Source organism: Scophthalmus maximus, chromosome 2 (genome assembly GCF_022379125.1).
Source record: "Scophthalmus maximus strain ysfricsl-2021 chromosome 2, ASM2237912v1, whole genome shotgun sequence".
Lineage (NCBI taxonomy): Eukaryota > Metazoa > Chordata > Actinopteri > Pleuronectiformes > Scophthalmidae > Scophthalmus > Scophthalmus maximus.
This window is the reverse complement of record NC_061516.1, coordinates 19,845,288-19,871,322: the sequence shown is the minus strand read 5'-3', so window position 1 is coordinate 19,871,322 and position 26,035 is coordinate 19,845,288. Positions and strand designations below refer to the sequence as shown.

At 41.9% G+C, this 26,035-nt stretch overlaps 1 protein-coding gene and 1 long non-coding RNA gene across 6 annotated transcripts in view; both read left to right on the top strand.

The window, feature by feature from the left end:
• sept8a (septin 8a) overlaps positions 1-12,576 on the top strand; it is a 35,485-nt gene extending 22,909 nt beyond the window's left edge. The window contains exons 7-10 of one of the 2 annotated variants that reach the window (XM_035625069.2): positions 508-676; positions 760-892; positions 1,083-1,252; positions 9,155-12,576. In XM_035625069.2, coding sequence (XP_035480962.1) covers positions 508-676; positions 760-892; positions 1,083-1,252; positions 9,155-9,323 — 641 coding nt within the window. In that variant the 3' untranslated portion in view covers positions 9,324-12,576. Of the gene's footprint in view, positions 1-507; positions 677-759; positions 893-1,082; positions 1,253-3,117; positions 4,272-9,154 lie in introns of those variants that run through there. The other variant, XM_035625068.2, reaches the window with a different exon arrangement.
• Positions 12,577-23,227: 10,651 nt separating this feature from the next.
• Positions 23,228-26,035, top strand: part of LOC124849825 — a 222,929-nt gene continuing 220,121 nt past the window's right edge. For 3 of the 4 annotated variants that reach the window (XR_007030403.1, XR_007030401.1, XR_007030402.1), the window contains exon 1: positions 23,228-23,449. This is a non-coding gene — a long non-coding RNA (uncharacterized LOC124849825). The remainder of the gene's footprint in view (positions 23,450-26,035) is intronic. The other variant, XR_007030400.1, reaches the window with a different exon arrangement.

Here is a 26,035-nt window from a genome sequence, read left to right as displayed (position 1 = left end):
TTCCCCCACCATAAACTCATTTAACTGTAAGAGTCACTCAGATATGAAGCTAAAGTTAAGTTGTTCGAGTCGCTCTCTAGAGGAGGAAATATGAGCTTAGAGAAGTATAGAATATCTCAAATGTAGTAACTCCTATTTATTGGCAAAATATGATTTAATGGATACCAAATGTCACTTGGGAGTATTTTGTGTGGGCTGCTTCACATCTATCTCTCTCTCGCTCTCTCTTTTAAAAGATTTCCGGCCTCCGAGAGGGAGGCAGAGGGAGGGTAACGGGGTGGCAGATGGAGAGTTAAGATAGTTTAATGGACGCGAAAAAGAACAGCCAGGCACAGAATGAAATGTGAGAAGCGAAGACGAGACATGACTGCACATTTGTAGCTGTGATGGCTGACTCGTGAACACAAATCCAAAACCAGGTTGTATATTGTCAGAGGCATCGTGTATCGTAAATAACTAAGATGATTTCCTGAATCGCAACTGCTCCTTTTCCTCCCCCCTCTTCAGTGGAGAACGAGAGCCACTGCGACTTTGTCAAACTCAGAGAGATGCTGATCAGGGTCAACATGGAGGATCTCAGGGAGCAGACTCACGCCCGCCACTACGAGCTGTACCGACGCTGCAAGCTGGAGGAGATGGGCTTCAAAGATACTGACCCTGACAGCCAGCCATTCAGGTAGAGGGAGAGAGAGAGGCCGGACCAACACACACACACACACGTTTCCAGACATACCTAACGTTTTCTTTCCTTCTCTCCAGTCTTCAAGAGACATACGAGGCCAAGAGGAAAGAGTTCCTCGGAGACCTGCAGCGCAAAGAGGAAGAAATGCGGCAAATGTTTGTTAACAAAGTAAAAGAAACGGAAGCAGAGCTGAAAGAAAAGGAGAGAGAGGTCAGTCTGGGAATAATGTTGCCGTGATAATACAGTATAAGCTGTCCTCATATGAAACAATGATGGGAGGAGGTGGAGGCAAAGATCAAATATTCGATTTTGTAAGCTTGTTAGTACTCAGTTTATCAGTGCTACCCATCTGTGCTCACGTCTTCTGTCCGTCACCTCCCCTTGTCTCCTCCCGCCGCAGCTGCACGACAAGTTCGAGCAGCTGAAGCGGATGCACCAGGAGGAGAAGAGGAAGGTGGAGGAGAAGCGGCGAGACCTGGAGGAGGAGATGAACGCCTTCAACAGGAAGAAGGTGGCGGCCGAGACGCTCTCCTTATCTCAGCCCCTCAAGAAAGACAAGGACAAGAAAAAGTAAGTCGGCCTCTCCTTTGTCTGTCACTCACTCTCCCCTCATTCTTCTCTCCATAACAGGAAGCTGTTTTTTTTCCCCCTCAGCCCCTCTGCTGTCTCTAACTAATCCTGTTGCCTTTTTCTAAATTTGTGCCTTTAAATTATTTCCTTTTTCTCACCCTTTCTCATCGCGTCTCTTCTTGCTCTGTAGCCCCACGTTTCCCTCATCTGGAGGTTTTCACTCTCACATAAATGAGCCTTATAAATTAAATGTGCCCTGCTGTTGTCCACCTACAGTATCTCCAACACACAAGCATTTGGGCTTTTATGAAGGCCTGGCATGTGTTGAGGGGACTTCCCTTCATGTCCTGCCCGAGCTTAACATTTCCTGTCCTTTCACTCTTTCCCTCTTTGCCTCGCTCTAATTATTCAGGATATTCAGGGAGGAGGCAGCAAACCCCCCCGCTCTCTGAGACAATAAGCAAGCCGGTCCTAGAAATAGGTGATGCAGAAAATAGCCCTATATTTCTACTATCTACTATCTATTTGTGATGGCTCAGGTACAGCTATACTATTCAGTTGTTTTATCTTTTAGCTGCAAACCCTTTTCCAAGCCGACCGTTTTATATGTTTCCTTCGGGACGGCCGTCAGTTTCTGTTCGTTTCAGTACAGTTCTGACAGTCCACCTGCAGAGACATGCGGCAGATGCATTATTGAGTAACCAGCAGTAGTGAACACATCGTGTCACATTTGCTTCACTGTCAAAAGCTCTGTTAGATGCGGTTGCCAGCGGAGGTTGTTTCACAGATTCCTTCCTTGAAGGTGCATTCGGGGAACCTCCCAGTTTCTCTTGGGTTTATGTGATCTTGGGCCTTTTCTCCTGGAACTACTGAGGCAAGACTCCTTAGTTCCTCTTTATATCCTAATGCTACATTAAATAATGACATTTTAGACAATATTTCACGTCCAACAGTTTGTGTTTGGCCCATTTTTTGTTCTCATTTGTCAGTTCCCCTGTACACAAAGCAATATTTTTTTCTTCTTAAGTTTGGTGTGAAATAATTTGCCTGGCCTGATCTCAACACCTTCTGGGATGAACGGAAACATCCCCTGCAGCCAGGTCGGAAAACCTTTCCAGAAATCAGATGGTTTGGGAAAGAGATGGTCAACAGTCACACGTGTGTAGTGTAGCAGCACATTCCTGCAGCCATTTCTCAAAATCTTGGATGTTGGAGGTCCCTTGAACTCAGCGCCAAGCAGGCGTTTTCTGACAATCTCCTACTCTAGCAGAGATGAAATTGAGAATTAAAATATGATTTTGGTGTATTATATATTCATAGCAGCGGTTTTGAAGTCTCCGCAGGCTAATCTTCAAGCTACACTGAGAAGAACTGAACCTAACGGCTGCCTGGCAGATTGGAAATTATCCATTATTTGCTAAACTTTAGACAGTGGTCTGCAGTGATGTGATCTGCACAGGACTTGAAGTTCACAGTCTCTATGTGAGGACACGTGGCTCCATCTTGTGGCTGCTCTCTCACACGTCTCTTTAGTTGCTGCCGTAAGAAACGGATCTTCCATTTTGTGTGTGAAGGGAACATGTTGATGATAAAACTTAGTTTATTGCAGATAAAATTTAGTATTTCAGAGTTTTACCTGTAATGCATGGAAAAGGAAAATGTAGTTTTAATGACTCTCACTATTGTTTCCTCTTCACTTACACAAGCAGTGGCATTTCTCTGAACTCTACCTTTGCTTCAACACAAACTCAAATTATCTGTAGAATTTGAATCTCTGTTTATTTTTATTTTTAATTCATTGATTCCATTCACTGCTTGTTTGTTCATTCAATTTATTTTGTCCATTGTCTGTCATTGTTTTTCAGTTAATTTATGGGCGCTGTACACCCTCCTACACACGACCATGGATTTGTCCTCCATCACCATAGCAACGACCACACCTGTTTGTTTTTGTTTGTTTGTTTTTTGTTTTTTTTGACATTCCATCTCACATTGTGCACATGGACCAAAGACACTGAGGATGATGATGATGATGATCACGATGAAGCCATGGGGGGAGCAGAATGAAAGATGGTGAGAGATAATGAGGGGAAAAGGAAAAGAAATGTTCAGTTGCCAACAGTGGCCATCTCATTAGGTCAGGATCTTTCCTTCTCTTCGTTTTGGACACTTTTTATAATATATATATATATATATATATAAATATATAATATGCATTTTGATTTTCTATGTTGTGATTTCAAGATTTTTCTGTTTTGTTTCAGCAACACAGGTTATAACCCGTCAACCCTTTTTCAACTCTTTGGTATGACAGAGTAAAACACCGGAGTCAAATATTCAAAACAGTTCAAGATGTATTTAAAAAAAACATTATGTCTTCAAGTTAAACTGAAGATACCAGTGAAGTCTTTCCTGATGTTTTTTTTATGTATCTCAAATTGTTTGAAATATTGTCACGGTGTGTCTGTTAACCAGTAGATTTAATACATTTCACACTAGAATAAATCCCTATATCGAACAAGCCCAAATAATACATTTAAATAGCAATATGTCGAGCAATAAAACTGAGTACCTGTATACTGTATATATTACTGCATATACATTGGTACTGACGACCTAAAACTTAAACTTAATCTTAATAAAAGTGTTATGCAAATATTGTGGTGCTGTCTCATATTAACTCAGTAAAAGGTATGTGAATATTTTCTAGAGCTTACCCGGCCTCCTATGCAAAATGTATTAATTTTTTTTAATTGATATTGTAATAAGCACATGCAACGGTGTGCACGTTGTCAATAAGTGGTGTAACTTTACTGTAAAACATGAGTGATCGCCTTGATGTGAGTGTTGTGACGTGCAGAAAAATGAAGCCAGTATACACACACTTACAAACTCACACTCTCACACACACAGAAGTTGCAGGAAAAACATTAAAAGCCTCAGTTTACACTCGGAGATGGAGACGAGAGCAGCTGTATTTACTGTCTGTCGTTGGAAATAAATGCAACCCCCACCACCACCTGCACCTCGTCCACCTTCTCTGCTCTGATGTGTCTCTCTCGCTCGCATGCACGCAAGCACACACACACACACTCAGACGACAAGCAGAGGTTGTCAGCTTGAGAAGCAGTGTTTCCTGTTTAGCGATCCCGAGCTGCAGGTTTGCTTAGTCTGCACATTTAATCCTCCCTGCTGTCAACACTGGACTGCTGACCTCAGCGTGGTGTGTGTTGTGTGTGTGTGTGTATGTTTAGTGTGTGTTTTACAAAGGTGGATAAGAAGGTGTGTGTGTGAGTTTGAGACAAAGAGGAGTGTTAAATGTATTGACTGCGTGTCTGTGGTGGAATTGCATGTATGTGAAAGGGAGATGACATTGGTCAGCAGCATGCATGCTAGTGGAAAGTTCAGTTTCTCTCTGTGTGTGTGTGTGTGTGTGTGTGTGTGTGTGTGTGTGTGTGTGTGTGTGTGTGTTTGTTTGTTTGTTTGTTTGTTTGTGTGTGTGTGTGTGTGTGTGTGTGTGTGTGTGTGTGTGTGTGTGTGTGTGTGTGTGTGTGTGTGTGTGTGTGTGTGTGTGTGTGTGTGTGTGTGTGTGTGTGTGTGTGTGTGTGTGTGTGTGTGTGTGTGTGTGCACACAAACTGCCTCTGGTTGTTTAGAAACCACACGTCTGTCTCAGCAGTCAAGAACAGCTTCTGCAATTTCCCCCTTTCAAAAAAAAAAAGAAAAAGAAAGCCTAATGTCGGCTGTGTTAATGCTAATTTCATGATGCCTGCTAATTGAAATGTTAATTTGTAATCAATAATAAGTGGAGGATCAACAAATGAGAGCAAGATAAGTATAATGTTTAAATACTCATGTGCTTTAGAAATGTAGAGTTCCTTACATTAAGATAATTAGTGCAGTATCTTTATACTTTCAATCCAACACACTACCTGTGTATGAGGCTTGCAACTAACAGTTCGCTCCATCAGCCCTTGATCTAGAAATTGGACAACTGCAAAAATCCCACGACCGTGTCGCCGATCTGAAGGTGATTTCCTCAAAGCATTGTCGTTTGATCTGAGGAAGCACGGAACCACTCTAACACGGCACGACCACACGACCACTGTATCGGTGTTGTTATGAGAAAGTGTCGAGTGATTCGCGGAAAACAAGACAGGGGAAGTCGCGGCACAGTGTTGAGATCGTCCTCTGTTCAGTGCGAAGGCTCCGCTCTGCCAACACTGTTTTTATTCTGTCCACCACCTGCCGTGCTCACTGGATCTGATCCAGCAGTACAATCTGTTCACCAGCACACTCCGTTGACAGAGCGGAGTGCTCGTGGCTTCTGTGACACGACATACTGTACGTAACAGGGCTCGGGGTTCCCAAATCGTGGATAGATAAAGCATTTTCCGATTCTGGTTCGGAACAGTTATTAGACAGGTTTACTAGAGAAATTAGGAAATTGCATTAAGGCTGAGTTGTTATGAGGTGAATTGGTATGAACAACGACAAGTACACTTTATAGTCTTATGGAGAAAGTTCACGCATCAAAACGCTGATCGACATTAAATGTCAGACTGGTAGTTATAGAAGCTAATGAATGATTAAAACAGGAATACATTTTTTAAAAAAAAATCAAAATCAAACCTGTAACTTTCTTAATCAAAATTATAAGATGCTTCTGGATTTCCTAGGAAATAATTTCAAATTATCCAAGTAAGTCCTCTGTCATAAATGATAAAACCACTTCAGAGCTGCTTAAATTACCTTTTAAGTCAGATTTAGTAAGTTAACATGTAGATGTACCGAACTTATAATTATAATTTTTACATAATGTAAAGGCCCTGCACAACCACACACAGGTTTTTAATGAACATGGCTGATCTACCCAGAGGGAAGTTTACTACCGTGTAGTTTGTACACACAAATAATGAAGCTGTGAAAAAAAGAGATCTCATGTAAATGAATATAATCTATTACTATTAAATATGATTTATGGTGACACATCAGTAGATCTTAGTCACTATTGTTTCAATACAAGTAAAGCAAAGACACTGTCTCAAAACAATAAGAAGTCAAGTCACAGGTTTCTTTATTTTCTAGATCTGATTTAGGAATAAATAAATAATAATCACTGGACAGATTGATCTGAACTTGCTCTTAAAATTGACAAACAGGAAAATGGCACTTCTCGACTTTTGAAGTCATAGCTTTATTTCTGTCGTCAACAAAAACAGTCAGGTATAGCTGCCTCGGTATGTGGAGGAATATAGAAAAGCAAACAAGGACGTTACATTGGTCACCGGTGTTGCGTTCACTCAATCGTTCGACTGGACGAGTCGCAACAGAGATTTAACAGTTGAGAAAATGGACAGTACCCAGTTCACATTAAAAGATAACTGGCGCTGGCTTCACTCTGAACACAGACGACGATTTCAGCAGCGTAAAGTCAAAGAAATCAAGGAGATCAAAGTCTGTTCAGAGTCTTAAAAGGCGTCAACTGTTTCGGAAGTGGAGTGAGGTGTCTGGACGTGAATCAGCCGACATCGTGTGTAAAGGTTCGATTCAAACAGTATTTCAGTAACATGATGAAATTGAAAACAGATCCGACAATGCCGGGTGATATGTACATAATGAAACAAATGACTTCAGTAATGTGGGGAATGACAATTGGTGCTCTCGCTACGTGATCACAAGAAGAAGAAAAAAAACATTGAACATTTAAAAATGAGAACCATGATGCTGGATCACGGAACGGAAAAACCTGTTGAAGTCATTTCTCAGACGCTGCGATCATTTGATATGTAACAACAGTTGCATTAAGTATCGATGCAGACTGAAGCACTACAGAAAGAAAAACTATTTGCAGCGCTTAGTTATGAAATTAAAGCTTTTTTTTATGTAACTTTTGTAAGTAACTTGTGAAGGAACACAGCTCAGAGAGGTTTAGTACAGGTAAGTAAAAGATTAAAATAATAATAATAAAAAGGGCAAAAATATATATAATTATATGCATTTAAAAAAAAAATGTTTTTCTCAAAGTGCTTTGTGGCTCTGAGCGAACCTGAGCACCAACATGTCTCACAACAAACAAAACCAGGATCAACTCTCAAACATAAAAAAATAAAATAAAATCTTGGCCTCAACCACACTTCATAAAACCACATACACACTCACAACTGCATAATTATTATCCGTTACCACCAACTTATTAAACAGAATTTTCTGGTGGAATATAAAAAAGTAAAAAAAATAAAAATAAGAACAAATGTGGCATTATTTATAGGTAGAGAAATTAAAACGGACCAATAACACTGCACCAGAAATGCACCACGGCATCGGAAATAAGTGGAGGAACTCGTACGACCGACCGATCGATACACTCGATCGATGCGCACCCTCCTCGTTCACATTTGGTCTACGACAGTGGGGGACTAAAACAGGAAGGAGTTTAAATTTGACTTTAGCCAAGCCAAAAAATAATTTCTACCTTCATTTTCTCCCGTTCTTTCTTAATAATGACTTACTTAATATTACAACGGGTGAGTAACATCAGGGTACAGGTCTGTCGCTTTCGTGCCCCATGAAACGTGTGCTTGAGGCCCGATAACGTGCTGGATAAACGCTTGTCCTGCTAGTTGACCGCGGGGTGCAGCGGCGGGCAGGGGGAGACGTCTTTCCCCTGCTGGGGATCGAACAAATGTTTGACGTCGCCGCCCTCCGCCCCCTGGTTCACCTCCTCGTCGTCATACAGACACCGAAAACCGTCGTAGTACTCGTCCGAGTCCCCCTGCACGCTGCCGCCGCCGCCCCGCCCCCTCCTGGCCTTCCAGAGGTGCTGCACGGGGCTGCACGCTCGCTCCTGCTCCTGGATCTGGGCGCTGTCGAAGATGTAGATGGCGTTGGCCGGCAGGGAGAACTCCAGGCTGTGGAGGTACTGGTCCACCATCTCTTTGCAGTGGATGAACTCGACACTGTCCACCTGAAAACATGGGGAAATCAAGGTGTCCAGCGGAAATACTCGAACCTGTGGCCAAAATTAGATTATCTGAGATTATCAACATTGTGGCCAAAATGTTGATAGCCCAGGATTGAAAACAGCAAGGTCCATAATTTACTAGGTGACGCAGGGTCTTAGCACTTTGCTTGAGCACGAGAAATTTTAAGTTGTACACTAAAATACTCTCTTTCCCTCGGTGTGATCATCAGTGTTGGACCTGTGGATGCAGCCCGATGACAGGGCCAACCAAAGATGTGTGTTTTCGTCAGTAAAGAGCATTGTTTGTTTTCGCCCGAATGTTCCAACGTGTGCCTTTTAATGTTGAATTCATGTTGAATGTTTTAACATTGTGCTTCCAGTTTGAAGCTGCACTGGAACAAACTGGTCTTTACTGAAATGGGGGATGAAAGAAAAATCAGGTTTTGAAAAAAAGTATTTGATATCTAAAGAGGAAGATAAAGACTTATATTTAAAAGTTTATTTTAAATAGTCATTTAAAAATAGTCAGTCATTTGTTACAACCAGAAGACGCACTGCATTCTTTTAGGCAATGGAAATATTGATGAGTTTTTGAGAATGTTTTTTATATATATATATATATATATATATATATATATATATATATATATATATAAAATTATAATAAAGATTATTGATATAATTAATTTGATTAGGTTAGTAAAGAATCATGAACAATTTGCGATTTGGGACTTATAACAGTTGAAAAATAACCTTGTTCTGGTGGACAGTTTCTAAATTGCTTCAAAACAATCTTTGGCTTTATTGATCATAATATCAACACAGAAGTTTTGATTGGGCTACATTTCCCTCCTTGATGTCTTTTGTATGTCGTGCTGTCTTTGCTCCAAGTCGAGCCTTTGCGTGCGAGTGGCACTTCTCTTACTTGTGCTCTCTTCAGCAGGTCGGTGACGACGGAGAACCAGTCGGCCGTCAGCGCCTCCAGCTCCAAGGTGATGATGGCCAAGGCCAACGTGGAGCCCTTGAACTGCCAGAGCTGGTGGCAGGCCATACAGTGCTGCACCTGCCTAGTCCACAGCGCCGCCTGGAAGTCCGAGGGCCTCTTCTGATGCCCCGGCGAGGCGGGAAGCACGCCGGGCTCCGGCGCCGGGTCCCAGCGGACGCCGGAGTCGAGCCCGATGGACGGAATGAGGTGGGGGTGGCCGGAGACGAGCAGGGCGTGGAACTAGGGTCGGAGGTGAACGGAGAAGGGAAGAGAAATGAGACCAAAACGTTAGCATAATGATGTCATTGTTGTCTCATTGTCCATAGATGCATCCATCCATCTCTCACCCCTGACATCTATGACTTCATAATTCACACGCATCGAATATGCCGGTGCATTTAATGTCCAACCTCTTCATACCCATCCACCCAGGAGACTCAGAAATCTGTGATTCTGTCTACTGTTCTCAAGTGTCTCAACAGAAACAGAGACGCTCACAATCAGGTTTTACTCGTGAAGACCACCCCTCCCCCTCCCCCCACCCGCCCCTTGCCTGAGGAATCAGTAATCTTGTTCGTATTGTACGTGCAGTGCTTTTGTGTTCCCATCTGTAGGCAGGAACTATAAAAACCTGAAGGGGGGACCGGGGGGCTCGATGTTAAAAAGAAGTTTGGAGTAGATTTTAAGAACGTCTTCATTCTTCTGTCACACACGTCAGTAAAACACTCGAATGCTAACTATCCAGATACTGACGAGTGAATGGAAATATCTACACATTCTTCTAAGTTTGTTCAAGTCAGAACGTCTTTTGTGTTTCTGTCGTTTCGCATTGTGATTCGCTCGTCTGCTCGGTTTGTCTCTAACTCTGTAGCAAAAACAAAAGGAAGTGGAAATCGCCCGGGGGTCGGTTTTCAGCAATGTGGCGCTGAAACCTACAAGTAATCCCCAAAAACAGTTGCTCTTGACTGACGACTTCTTTCTAAACGTCTCCTCCTCCGCCTCCAAGTTTTAAGAAATGTGTGATTCAGGGTAATGTAGCAAGCAAAGAGCAGTTATGTCACGATACGAAGCATTTGAGAAGGTGGTGACAAAGACATCTCTGTGAATCCTCCTGTTTATTCATGTCAAAGTGTCATGGTGGAGAGTCTGTGACAAACTACTGACGGATTCTATTGATTACCGTTTATAGAAAACGGAGAGTAATGCAGGGCAAGGTCTGGGGAGGGGGGTGTAATTTGTGAGATATTAACAGTATAGTTAAATATTTATTTGAATAATATATAGAGAAAAAAATGTCTTTATTTTATTATAGCTTTTATTGATACATTATGTCCCTTTATTTTAAAAGTCTTGGATTTTTTTGTATGACTTTAAAGTGAAGTGCTGGGTCAATAATAGATCCACAACAATAACTCCACACACACTGTAAACCCGTGACACCAGAGTCAGTCAAACTGTAATAGTAAAAGGCAGTAAAAAAGATGAGTGCCATTTTTGTTTTGTTTTGCTGAATCAGTCCAATTCAGTCCCAATGTGCCACGGTACGCCGCCTGGTGACGATTTATGGTTTGTGGCTTTAAGAAAATGATCTCTGTCCTCCGCCAATTTCAACATCGTCACAAATCTTTAACTCTTTTATCCATTTCTCGAGGGAACGTGGGAGAGTATCGACGTGCAGAACGCACAACAAGGATTCTTAAATCAACGGGAGTTTCCTGGACAAGTAATCATTATGTTTTTAAATATCCTCTGAATGGAAAACCTTCCTGTGGTGTGGATCAATACAAGTGTGTATTTATGTCAGGAAAAATTGACGGGCTGTATTCATAAAGCATCCAACTTGCAGGCCTACAACCATTTTTTCTTCCTCGTTCAGTTATATCTAGTGTTTTCATCAACTCCACAAGAAAACAATATGCACGATGATCATATATTTATGTTTTGTTTTATGAAGAACAGTCTTGGGTCGACGTTGCGGCCTGGCTGCAAGTGTGGCTAAAAAAAAATATACATATGTCCAATTTTGTTAGGCCAATCGAAATCTTCTCAAACTGCCATCTTTGCCTTTTAAACACTGGTCTTTCAATCATTACATCCTGGTTGTCCTCTTGTTAAAATGCATTTATGATTACAGCCCCGAGCTCGACTGCATGACGGCCTGAATAATGTGTTTGTCGACGGTTCGGTCGGTGGCTACTGTCGACCTCGGGCAACAGATCCGAGCTAATGAAGAATTATTGTGCCATGAACCTGTATGTTTTTTTGTAAAGTTTCTTGAGGTTTGATTGCATTGAAGCGGATGATCTAATCTGCACACCAGACACACACACACACACACACACACACACACACACACACACACACACACACACACACACACACACACACACACACACACACACACACACACACACACACACACACACACACACACACACACACACACACACACACACACACACACACACACAAAACACCGTCCCTCTGGTGGCAGCAGGGTTTGGGTTTCCACTGTGGGGCTGCAGGTGACAGTTAGTCAGAAGTGCCTTGGCCTGATGTGCAACACGCCTGTTATTTTTTGCTGGCACCTTGCAAACACAGTCACAGGCGTGACACTCTAACAGTGCTCTTTAGGGTATCAAGTCATTTAAATCAGGTTGATTTGTTCCATCTATTAGATTTGACCTAAAACAAGTGGGTAATGCCGACCATTTTATTCCGAACTGTTTGAAAACCAAACGTGAATTAACTTACCGTAATCAGACCTTTTGATTTCATTATTTGAATTTGTGACAGACATTTTATTTATCATTACTCCTGGTTACAAAAAAAAGAAGGAAGGACATATTTTTGACTTTATATTAATCATGGGCACAAAGAATTAAATCAAATAAATGCACAATCTCTACGAGGACCAATTGTGTACTCTGGGGGGGTTATGTGAACACCACCTTGAAGCAAGCATGATGGTTTAATATGTGCTTTTTGTACTGCTGTGTTTTATGGCACCATTGGGACCTGAATTCACAAAGCATCTCAAACGTCTGGCCAGTTCCCCGTGAAATGCTCTGACGACTTAAGGTCCAGTTAAAAAACAAGAAGAAGAAGAAGAAGAAGAAGAAGGAAAAAAAGAAAATCTGTTTTGTTTGCTCGTCTCATCTGCCGAATTCTAACTTACTATGTGAATGAAGTCGACTGGTGTCGCGGTGTACAAGTCCCAGTGCAGCTTGTCCAGAATGATCCTCTCCATGCGCAGAAGCTCCGCTGTCGAAAAGCTGCATCCGCTCCGCACAACCAGGTCTTTGACGGAACCTATCACCTGTTAAAACGGACGCCAACGAAAAAGGGAAGCAAATAAACGTACTGTTTTGAAAAGGCGTTGTAGTGTGCTTTTATTTTTTCCCTTTTTAAAAAAAAATTGACATTACTGTTTGTGTGTGATCTCACCTCATCTTCCTCATTGATTTTGGCAGCTAGGACCAGCGAGGTAAAGGCAATGCACTTCAGGTATTTTGGCTGGGCCTAAAAAAGGATTTCAAAAAAATCATATTTAAGGGTCTTTTTTTCGCTGATTGCACAAATTCTGAATACTGAAAATTGTTAGTTCACAAGGAGAACAAAATGTTGTCCATTACTGGACTTGTTTGCTTGTTCTAGAAAAGTTTAGATTACTGGACAATGGGCCTCCGGCACAAAGGGGTTGGAAAGCGTTACATGTGTTCGCTGCTCGTCTACCTTGACCGTGGACAGCAGGCGGTTGAGGACACAGACTCCCAGTGCAAAGGTCTCCGGACAGAACTGGAACAGTCTGCTCATTTCTCCGAGCCAAAGGATCATTTCTTGGTGTTGGGATGAAGAGATGTCAGCACCCTGGGGGGGGGGGGGGGGGAAGAAGACAGCGGGTGGTTAATAAATGACACCTGCATGAAGAGCTGTCACCCGGAGCTTCCCGTAACCCTGAATCTTCTTTAGAAAATTGTAAAGCTTTGGTCTAACTACTAGATTTTTACAAACCAAAATGGTTCAGGACGGTATGTGTCGTTGAAAAAATGATACGTAGTACTTGTGCAGTTGTGGAGTAGAGCTAATGTGGATTTTATAAAGGACTTTTTGGCTCTTAATTAAATAAACACCTTGCTGAAGAGGTAAAGGTCTGCGGGTATGATAACCATAAACAAATGGGATGATGGACTCTCTCTTGTTGGTGATTTTAAAAAGGAATAATGCTTCCTTTTCATTTTACTAAGAGGGTTAGGGGTCACTGATTCGTCAGCTGGCTTCATTCCCTTTTGCAGCCTAGGTGAAACCTCCTATTCATCAACCCTGATGTTAGGAGTTTCTATAGATCCACATCTGAAAATGACAGACGAAGAAGAGAAAAAACCCCACAACAACTATTCTTTGCGCCTGCTGGATTTGTGCACGGACCCCGGGCGTGTCTCACCTGGATGCGTCCGTTCTTGAAGACGGGCACCTTCCAGAGGCGGGCCTCTCGGACCAGGGCTCCGTCCAGCAGGCCGAGCAGCCGGCGGCTCTCGGCGGCTCCTGGGTTCTTCATCGCCGACACGACACAGGCCAGGCTGCACCCAGGGCACACACACCTGGAGGAGGGAGGGATGAGAGATTATGTGAGCAGATTGGTCAACAACAAAAACAGAACAGCAAAAATGCAGGTCAAGAGGATTTGGAGAGTGAAATGTTTTCTATTACTCCGGCAATATTCCATCATGTAAACATCAACCCTTTAATACCTGTGACATGCCTCAATATATCAATGTGTGTGTGTCAATGTTTGCAGGTCTGTGCATGTAGACATTGAGCGTCAACTCAAAAGGTGACGATGGCGGACTGCTCCAAGTGTCACGATGCAATATTCCATCAACAAATCCTCCATAAAATTAAAAAAAAAAACAAACAGCTGAGTCCATGAATATTTGCGCCAAAAAGGTGAGAAAACAAAAGGATCTAGTGGTGAGAAAACTTTAAGCAAACGTGGTCTGATGTCCAAAACAACAACTCGAGTTCCTACTGACCCATAAACCTGCTCACTGTTTTGTTTTGTTTTTTTGCGCCAGTTATTATTATGAACTGGGGAATGATGTGTTCAGGCACTGCTGAAAGAGTAGGAGGAAACAGGCGACGGGTCAAGTTTGATGAACAACATCGCCATTTTCTTTTCTTTTTTCTTCTTCTTCTTCCCCCTCAGACGTCTGCGGGCAGCTCAAAGGGACCGAGGCTTTCAACGTGCAAAAGGCAAACGTTTAAAATCGCCGGTGTGTGAGCGGGGTTGTGTTCGGGTCAGACAACACAACACGCCCGGGCGGGAGAACGAGCTGCACACGGAAACACCCCCCTCGTCCTCCTGCGACACTACCTTACCTCTCGGATCTCAGACGCGGGCGACCTGTTCGACGGCAGGTGCATTTAAACGGCTCTTTCTTTTCTCTTCTCTCAATCCACGTTCGCCGTGAAGAACCAGACGGACGAACAACGGGATCCCGCTCCGTCGGAGACAACAATCTCGGAGGCGGACGTGTTTTGCGACGAAGACCCGCAGAGCGGCCGCATTATATACAGATTTAAATGAGGAAAGAGCAACGAGAAATAAGAGGTTTTTAAAACAATTAAAAAAGCGCGAAGTGGGTTGTTTTTTTTTTTTAAATGAACTGTTGCAGAAGCAGAGAGGAGGGGGGAAAAACTAAACCGAAGCGCAAAACAAGGGGCGGAAGCAGAGAGTCACGTGGGGCGGGGAGGGGGTGGAGCCTGTGTTTTCAACAGCCCGGACTCCGCCCCGCCGTGACGTCACCGTGACGCCTTCCAGTCGCGCTCAGAACTGTGTCAGTGGGTCAGACATACGGGACACATCGCACAAAATGGTCGAGCTCTCACTTGGAAATGGCAGATTTTTGTGTGATGTGATTCAGGAAAGTGTTCTTGTGTCTCCAGGTGGTGAAAGTGCAACACCTTTTCTTCACCCGCTCAATTGTGTGGAGTGATTCTGCTGCAGAGAGAGACACACATCACGACAACACTCTTCATCTGTCCGTGTCAGTTATGAGTAGAGTTCAGAAGGAACCAGAATCATTCATTGTTGCAAACATTATACAAGTTGACAAGCACCGAAGTCCTGACATTCTCCTGAATTTTTTTAAATTTTATGTGAGAATGCAAAAGTTGGCTCTGGACATTATTTGCGGAACTTTTTCCCGCCAGCCACCTTCTTAACTTTCAGGAAACTGTCCCGAGTGAGCCCATATGTGAGAACACAGGCAGGGAAACTCTCCGGAAGATTCTGCTTCTACCCCGGCATCATCCCTCGCCTCATTAATGTTCCAGAAATGTTCCTGCTGTTGTGAACGGTTCCTGATCTAACCCACAGGACACAGGCCCAGGGCCCCAAGTTGGGCTGCATCCATACATTAATATGATTTTGTTTTAAAACTAAAACTAAATCTTTAGCTCACTCATTTAGGGATTTATTGACATCAAACCACCTCTCATGTGTTTGACAAATGCCAATTAAAAACCAGAGTACAAGTATGGGATAAGATCAAGCCAAAAACTGAAAATTCAAACCTTGAAATATGCATATCAAAGCGAAATGCTCACTGATAAGGATGCTAAGGGATTTGCTCAGGCCATTTACACAAACGGACTGCTGTGAAAGTTGTGAGAGGAAGTCCCAGACAATGACAGGTGGTTTGAGGTCAATAAATCCCTAAATGGATGAGCTATTGAAAATGCAAACCTTTCATTTTTTAAATTTCATTTTTTTAAAACTCTCAGGCGTGAAACACTAAGTGTTTGTCATTCTGTATAAAAGAGTCCCCCAGGCACACCAGGTTTAATGTGTGATGACGGGAATATGAATACATTATTTATGTCACATACACCTGTCAGAGTTGTAGTTTCTCAGTGCCACTTCATATATTTTATAAACATTAGTAATTTGAGAGCTTTTGTACAGATTTCAAACTATGCATCAGTCCTTCAATAATATTCCAAACCAAGATCATTTCATATTCTGACTGGCACACATTCGTGCTTCGCAGTTTCCCGGCAGCTTCTCTGCTTTCGGTTTCTGTCAAGAAACAGAAACGGCCTGTTCCTCTCCGTCCACACATACAGTAGATGTACAGTTAACAAACTTTACCAGTTAACCCCAGCCGACGGACAACAGCTGCGAGCACACGTGTTTGCTCTCCACTCTCAGTCTCCCTCACACAGCTGACTGATAAGAAAAAAAATGTTGACCACTGTGTGTGAGCCAAGGTCGCTGCAGGAATCACAGGCAGCATGTCTGCATGTTGACCGAGTGTAACAGCCAGTGGGAACACAGTGGCTGTGTCAAGTTAGACTGTTCTCGACTCACACACACTGTGAGTGCTGAGATGAGATGGGCGAGGATTTATTTTTTTTAACCTTGTGTCATAAGGTTATTCTCACACATTCTGAGGCTCGGATCCTCACATATCTCTGTCCTTCTCTTTATCTTCCAGTCTCACTGAGAGTCTCATGCTCTCCTCGTTTGTAATCTCAGCCGTATCTCGTGGTCCTTCACTGCCTCAGCCGATCGGACGTTTTACATGTTTGCACAGTGAAGTGTGTGTTCACATTCCATCCCTCCCCCAATCGGCGGTGGGAATGCGACTGGGCGGAGAACTGTCGATATTCACGGTTTTCAGTTTAAAGCTGCTACCTGGTGAAAGCATCTGTCGCACTCAGCTCAGGGTGGTGGTTAAGAATGGCTCTGAGAGAAAGAACAAAGCAGTAGCACTGCTAATTACCGTAAGGTAAAAATGAACACACCGCAAAGGTATATAATAAAAATAAATATTCTTCCTAATATAAGTTTTACAACTATAAATTAATGTAGGAAGGTCAGACTATAATAAGATTATGTGATATTATATTTTTTTGCCGTCAAGTTCTAAGTTTGTTTACTTGTTTGGCAAGTAAAAACTAAAATTACATATAAAAAATTGAAGGCATCACGTTGTCCCCCCCGTAACTAAATGTAAATAAAACCTTTTCATTTTAACATACTGAATTATTTATTAACTAAATAAAATAAATGAAATGAAACATTTAAATATGAAAAAAAAGTCTTTAAAACCTTGAGTGTGTGTGTGTGTTGTGTGTGTGTGTGTGTGTGTGTGTGTGTGTGTGTGAGTATTTGTGTTTGTGTGTGAGTATGTGTTTGTGTTGTGTGTGTGTGTGTGTGTGTGTGTATGGTGGCCCCACAGGAGGGAAAGCAATTTTCCAAAAAGATCAAGTGCCTCATGGATCTTTTGAACTTTTTATATCCTCCTATAGTATAAATTGCTCATTTTGAAAATGTACATATCCAAAGTTTAATAGATCATTCAAAAATGAATAATTCAAAAGGACATCCATATATAAGACCATTTACAGTGCCACAGTATATCCACCGGGGAGTCAAGGCAGACTGCTTGAACAAGAGATGAAAACACTTACAGCGCCTGGGGGTACTCCGGCTCCAGCTCCTCGGATCCCAAGTATGAAACAGAGAAGGAGACTCTACATGTTGAGTTAGATGTCTCAGTGATGGTTTGAGCGCCGTCTGATCCGATCAGTTTTAACAAAGAATCTGCAATATATGTCTGCGGACCCCCCGTGTGTCCTCTCTGCTCCCATGGACAAAGAACACTCTGCACCACACCGTAAATCAATGTCAACCCTGAACCAACTTTGTCCTGTCAAGAAGACTTTGTGCACTCGGCTGAGCACATTATGTTCCTAAAGTCACATCTGGTCTCCGACTTTGATCACTGCATGTCGGCTCAAATTGAGATGGTATTTCTCTTTCTTTTTTTTATCTTTTGAGGCCCCCTCGCGAGCACTGTCGCCTCAGCGCTGGCTTAGCTAAGCTTACACGTATGTGCGCCTGCGGTGCACAGGGGACTGTTCAGATATCCAGGAATTCACTGTTTGGACTCAATGTACAGACTATATCACAACGCAGAACCTTTGAGATAACTGCCGTCAACTGTCTCATTTTATCAATTTTGTATTTTTTTCTTGTGTAGGTCAAAGAAATAACAATATCAGCCCCAGACACAATATCTCGATCGTGTACATATCACAATATCTCGATCGTGTACATATCAAGATGGATTGCCGTGAAATTTGTACAGATATCGATAATCACCAGAATGACCTTGGGGATTCCCTGCCGTTTAATCTACATTTTTGCTTTTAATTCTTAAAGCTACAGTGTGTAATATTTAGAAGAACTTATTCACAGAAATTGAATATATTGTCCATAACTATGGGTTCATATATCACCTGCAACAAAGAACCAATGTTTTTTCGTCAACCTTTGAATGAGTTAAATATAGTTACATGAGGTGGACCCGACCTCCGTGTAGGACGCCGTGTTTGCTACGTCGTGTTGAATTTGGTTGTTGCACAAAACGGTCCAGAATACGTCGCATTTGCTTTGAATTTTCAGCGCTGCCGGAAACCGGAAATGGAAATCAGGGTGTGCAACCATAAAGTGTCCCCTGTCGGCTGCACAGTTGGTTGCGGTTTGCAACTTTACCACCAGATGCCGCCAGAAAATTACAAAAATTACACACTGGGGCTTTAAGTCCTTGCATATATTGGATGGATTGCCATGAAGTTTGGTACAGACTATCCTGTTACCTGCAGGATGTCGAGCATAACATCGGAGAGGCCTGAACTTTTCATCTAGTGCCGCCATCAGGTCAAAAGTTGAATTGCTCCAGTGCTTTTTGTGTACGACCACATACCTGCATAACATACGCAAAAGCAAAACAATGTTAGAATTATCTTTGTGAGCATGTTGCCATGTTAGCAACAAATACTCACAGTTGATTTGCCTGAACCAGCAAATATTTCCTTAATAATGACTTAAGTGATTACTAGTTTATCAAAATTATTGATGATTAATTTCATAAATAATCGTCCAATCAGTTCATTACTTCATTACTGCAGCACCAAAATAAATGAATCTTCCAAACCACACTGCAGAAGTAGGTTGAGGTTCAACATTTTTATATTATGATTTGTTCGGGCACCTATAAGAAGTGATTTGATAATTTACAGCAGTAAAAATTGGGCTGCATTTGGATGAAAAATGTACATGAAATATACATAATATAATTAAATATTGCTTTCATTTGATCTTATTAGGATCTGCTTCATATTGAAATATGGGAGGTCTGATTTTTTTGACCAGTAATATCACCAGATGGATGCTTACTGAGCAGTTTTAATAAACAGAATGAAATATTGACTTTTAGGAGGACGTTTTTTTTCCCCCTTGCAAACTAAGTGACCTCATTTGCCTCCAATTTGTGTTTATGTGTGATTTCTAATCGGAACATTTCCAGGGAGGCATAGTCATATTTTCAATGTTTATCCTTCCGGCCTCGGCTGCATAAGCATCTGTTGTGCAAATACAGTAAAACTATTAGTGAAGCAGATTAGCAGATGTCTCCCGGCCAACAGAACTGAACTGTGTGTTCTGCACTTATCGACCCCTGGTAATGCAGAGACAGGAACAGTCACTGGAAGTTGGCCATCAAAAGGCTGCCGGAATCATTAAAAGACAGAACGGCTGACTTCCTGCCAGCTGACATAGTCATAATTAACGTACAGTAACATTTTAAAGATGGATCTACCGCCTACCACTGGAGGGAGACAGAGGCCAGTTTATAGTGTTCAGACAGGCGCTCACCAGTATTCAAAAGCATCCCTTCACCCCTGTCATGTTTTTTTCATTGTAGAAAATTAAGTATTTAATTGCACAACCATTCCCCTATCATTGAAAAACCTCTCCCGCTGAGCAGCCCATAGTTTGACCGTCATCGCCATGCGGATGTGAACAACACAAATACATATTAGTGCTCCTTTTTCTCCGCCTTCATATAATATTAAATGTTATACACCGAAGATGGAAAACATCAAGAAAATCACAGTGGGGTCAGCTCAGTCAACTTCATGGTCTGTTTAAGAAAGGTGGCAGGTTGTCCTCAGTGTGTCTGATGTGGCATAATGGATGAACATAAAACAGTGGAAGGTGCTATAGCCCACGTGTCTTATCAAATCCTGAGTGAGAAGGAAGTTTTTGGTAAGCCATGGTTGGTTTTGTTTAGCTATTTGGAATATTTATCTCTGCAAAATACGGCTCATGCAATAGTCTTTAATGATACAGTTTAGGAAAGTTGCCTGTGAAAAACCAAACATTTGTAGTTTTAAAATAGACTCTGTATTTCAGGGGGTGTTTTGTCGGCTCTGCATATACTTTCTTGTCTCGCTCGCCCTGATTTTATGGAAAGGGAAATGTTTGAGAGGATAAACTTGATGAAACATTCTGTGACAGAGGAGCACCAAGCGTGATGTTGGCGTTGTCTTTTTTTCTTCTTCAATAGGGGGCAGTGTGGTTACACAGGAGCGGTACTGTTTTCAATATCCGCTGCACAAAAAGCTCTCTTGAGTACAAAAGGTAGGGGGAAAAAAATATTTTATAATAAAATCATCTTGGAAGCAGAGCAGCAGTTGCCTAGGAATTTGTGGGAACTAATATCTTTCACTCTCTGAGTTAGAGCTTCTGCCTGATTCTTGTCTCCATCTGCCTTTTATATTAAAGCTATCTTAATACTGGCAAAAAATAGAATAATAAAAAATAAGATCCCAGAAGTCTTGCTAGATATTAAATAATGCAGACAACGATTGAAAAGAAAGAAGAACTAAGGCACTCTGTCTGCAGGTGAAATAATATGAAATTATTCCTCGAGTGTAAAAATAACAGACAAACTGACAAACACTTCATCAGTTTGAGTTACCTACCAGCCATTGGTGAGTCTCCTCAACAGCTGTGGTCCTGTACACAGCCCATAGAGGGCGCTACCTCACAAGCATTTCCTTTCCCAGATGAGTTTGTTTGCTGGTCTCTCTCCTGGCATTTGATTCAGTAATTGGAGTGTAAGCCTTGGGTGTTTGCCTTTAGATTTAACCTTGTCCTGATACGTCACACAAGTGCATCAAACTCTCTTCCGCCGTTCAATGGAAGAGGGGTCGATAATCTATTCTGTGAAAGCAGTTTATTGCTCTCAACATCAAATGCGCTCCTTTCTATAATACCGGTCGCATACGAAATGAATAATGTGCCAGAATATTTGGCGCCCTTTCCATTTCTAATAGGCTGAGCCATGCTATTGTAAAAATACCTGTTCAGAAATCAATTCAAATCACCAGTCTCGTGAAAGCGCTTAAAATGTAATAAGCAAATTTCCATTTAAATCACTTCTCTGTTGTTATAGCACCTTGGGTGAGGAATTAAATGTAGGCCTAATCAGTATTGAGTGTGGGTTTACTTCAGGCATTAAACAAATTAAAATTTATAGCATGAGATCACTTGGCGGAAACCACCCACTGTATAATAATCATTACTGTGGAGCTAATTGTCTACCATTGTACACATATCATTATAGCAGCGGAACCTGCAGGGGCATTCTTTACAGTCATCCCGACTTCACTGGAGATTACGGAGGAAAATTCTGCTCATTATGTGAATTATTAGTTTTATAATCTGCGCTGAACAATGACATTGTATTAATAATGTATGAAATCTCGCAGTATTGAGCCCCAAAAGCAAATGTCTTCCATAGCGTACATCTCCTTTTATGAAAACAACTGTACATCAGTGTGGAAATATCAAAGCCCCTTTTGATCTAAATTCACCAAGGTAAAGGAGGAGCTGCAGCTGCTGACTTTTCATGCACCACCACCTCCACCACCACCACCACCCCACTCCAACTGCTTTTTATCTGCCTGCTTTGCCTTGCTGTCTTATATAACGAGTTAACTGCGCTCGTTCCCTGCAAATGTGAGAACTTTGCAGGCTGCAGAAATGATGGGGTTGTTTCTGGAAGTAGAATTTCATAACTCCTTAGCCAAGCTAAGCCAATATTGGCCGGCCGTTCGGTTGGTTTGTCAGTAGCTTTGGTCCCGACTGAAATATCTCAATGATTGTTGGTAGAAAATTAGTACACACGTTCATGTACTCCTCCTGTAATAACTTTGACCCTCTTACTTTTCATCAAGTAGCATCGGAATTTTAACCGTGCAGCACTTTTGGTGTATGATGACCAAACACATGCAAAACATATTTTCATCAACATACACAGAGACGGTATCCATTCGTTGCATTTTTGATGTGCTCCCAGCAAACGTGCACACGTTTTACCGTTGAATCTTTACTCTACTCGTGGGTATCTGCAGGAATATTCAGAAACTACACAATTCATCCTCCCATGTGCATTTTAAAAAATAGATGGAACATCTCAAAGTCTCATTGCTATAGTTTAATAACCATGACAACACCCATTGGTGATGTCATTACTTCTTGGAAAAAAGTCACCGGGGGGAGATATCTCACGTTGATGAGAGCGGCCAGTGTGTAGGTGGAGGAGGAGGAGGCGGCGGTCGGCACAATACAAACCAACCATCACGTTTCTGAAGAAGCCGAACACATGAAAGACACACAAGAAAAGAACGTTGCTGGAAAATTATGGCTTTTCTATGGCAATAAGCTGTGAGAGGTATTGGTTTGTTAGGCTTACTTTATAATTAGACTTTGGGCTGCCACCATCATTTCTCATCTCTGTGGAAAGGAGAGCACCAGTTGTCAACACAGCAACCTGCCTGGAAGGTGCTCATTAATGAAATGACGGACGCACACACACACACACACACACACACACACACACTGGAGCCCTTTCTACTTTATTTACTGTAATAGCTCAAATAATTGTTTTTCACCGTATTTTAAAAACTCTGGATTTTTTTTTAAAGCACACAGATGACACATGCCACGGAAATCAATGGATGAAAGGACACACACACACACACGCACACACACATCACATCATCATCAGACATCTTAATTATCGTGTTGAAGTCACCTTTAAGGATGCTGTCATCCATTTCGTTTACCTCACTTAATCATCTTCAAACTCTCCCAAAGACAGAGAAGATTGATAGAACCTGTCCTCGGAATGGGGCCGATACTCAAAGTTCAGGTATCCAAATTGGTATCGGGAAGGGGGCATCTCTACATTGTAAGCCAGGTTCCTTCGAGAAGTTTTCATATTTACGAATGTTCCTCAAACGCATCACCCGCAGTTTAAAAACAAAAATACAAACAAACGCAGAAACAAAACAAACACCCATAGCATCTGCACAACAGCTGAGACACAGGTGAGTCAGCTGCTGTGTGTTTCTTTATTCCAAAAGCCGGTCAGGATAGTGTGGTAATGTGAAGTGGATGTGCTGTAGGTGACGATAAGGAACAGTTTTAGCCGCTCCTTTCTGTCGCTGAGTTGCGGCCTTGAAGCTAGGCTAGGCTAGGCTAGGCTAGGCTAACCGCTAACAACCCCACAAGGTTCAATGTGAAATGTTTAACGTGTTATTTTTGGTCATTGAGAAAAAACAAAAGTGGGAAAGAGAAAGTGAAGACGGGTTAGTTTATATGTTTATTACATTGTGGTACTGGTATTAAGCGGAAAAAGACACGTGGACTATGACAACCACGTGGAATTCAGCAATGAGAATTAGTTTTATTAGAACTTTTTTCCCTCCTGAGATCTCAAGTTATTATTATTTTTTTGTATGTGCCCAAGACAAAAACACCAGATACACAATTGGAACATGAACTGACAGTGAAAAAGACTCTTAATTAGATTTTTGATATTTTTTTATAAAAATATGGATTTTTTAAATCTCTCCTCATGGTTCCTTATGTGTTTCTTTTTATTTGAGTTCTAAATCTGTTAAGGGTTGTTTATTTACAGAATCTGCAATGGGGAAATGCACAAACATTTTCAAATATAGAAATTCTTCTTCCATTTCACAAGTCAGTGGTTGTGTGGGCTGTATAGAGTCGGCTATACTGCCATCTCCTGACCAAAAGCTAGATGACACAGAATAATTCCCCTTGAGCAGGGTTTGTGTCTTGATTCAGTTGATTGTTGCTGACGCTGTGTATGGCTATATCGCTCCGTGTTGAGCAAGTCTAGTCTAGTTTGGTCGCTTGCGTTTAATACCACTACATTTCTTCAATGACTGGTCAAAAACATGTTTCAGTTTCATCAGATACTCATAGTTTGCAGTCTGATCTGCTTTTGTCATCCTCGCCCACGTTAATATATATTTTCAAACTGCTGACAACGCTCCTCCGCTTGCTGCCGCCTACCTGCTCGACCTTCTAAAGGATGCTACGTTGTCGTGAAGTGGTATGAGGTGGTGCAGTATCGGAGTAGTTTCATGAGTACAATTACTAGTACACGAGCGCAGGAGTGAACTCGATATCTGACACTTGTATCGTTATGGATGCATCCCTACTCCAGACCCACACTGTGACTGCGTCCTCACTGAAAGGCCTTTTGCTCATCAAAGCCTATTTACCTATTGTGATGTCTTTGAGATGGTGCACCTCAGTGCGTCCACGTCTGAGCCATGTGTCGGACGACGCAGGGACAGATGATGACGTGTTGTCAGAGAGAGACGTGGGACATGAGTGTTAGCGAGGGGAATTACCTGTGGTAACCGGCGAACAGAGAAAGCTGGAGGACTTAGGACAAATGTAGATATACACAACTATCTGTTACTGATTTAAAATCCGTGGGAAGTACAAAAATGGAGAGCTAGATAAAGGTGAACTGCTATAATGATTGCACTGAAAAAGGACTTGATGCTTCAAGACAACGGAGACGTGTAGAGAATAGGAGTATACAGAGTATGCAGGTCATTCCCACACAGCCTGTGCCATAATGTGTACATTAGAATTAAAAGACTCCAGCATTACTGTTTAATGGCTCTAAACCAAATTAAACATTTAAAAGGCTCCACCATCAAAGTGATGTAAAGGGGAAATAAATATTAATGAATGAAGCAACACTTGGTTCAAAGGGTTGGATGCTGGAAAAATTAAAAGGGAGCAAGGGTCTGCATGAGGAAGGTTGCTCAGTGGGGAGTATGCAGAATCGAGGGGGGGTTGATTCCCCCAAGACCGCACACATAACCAAATGCATGAATTCATGTTGCTGTGGGGTTTAAAGTACAACTGTGGAAGTGCACCAAGCCGTATCAAATGTATATGTTCACAATCTGTTGAGATCATCTGCTACATGAAGGCATAGATACATGAAATTATCTTACATCTTACACCGAGTCTTTCTCTCTTTTGTAGAAATACTCATCAAAACATTAGCAAATCATACCTTAGTGCATAAAGGTCTGCTGCAGGCAAGTTCAGTCCTATTGATTTTTAAGCCTCCCACTGCAGAACAGATGTTTATTTTATTGAGGGTGTATATTTTAGGTTTTTATCATTTTTCAGATTCTCTCAAATCCCTTTTTTTGTCACAATAAATAGTAATGTGCTCATATAAAAACACTTTTCATGGTCAGACCAGGCCGCAAATGAGCAAACTGCAGGTCTGTCCCACATGAGCAAGAGGTATGGTCATTACCATCAGCCCAAAGTGTGTATTTATCTGTGGCATAGGGTCACAACATGTGGCAGAAATAGCAATGTCAGAAACAAGGAGTGAAACTTGTGTTACTTTTCCTCGAGAAGATTCTCTTCTCCAACGTTTGCAGCAGCTTTACCACAGACAAAGCAGACAGCTCATCACAATAGATGACAAATGTGGGGGCGTGAACCTGGCCAAATGAGGGGAAGAGATGTTGACTAATAAGTTATTTTCCTGACTTGAAGTGAAAAGTGAAAATCTTTTTTTGGGTGGAGGGCGAGGCTTCCATGTTTCATGCAGGTAAAAATAG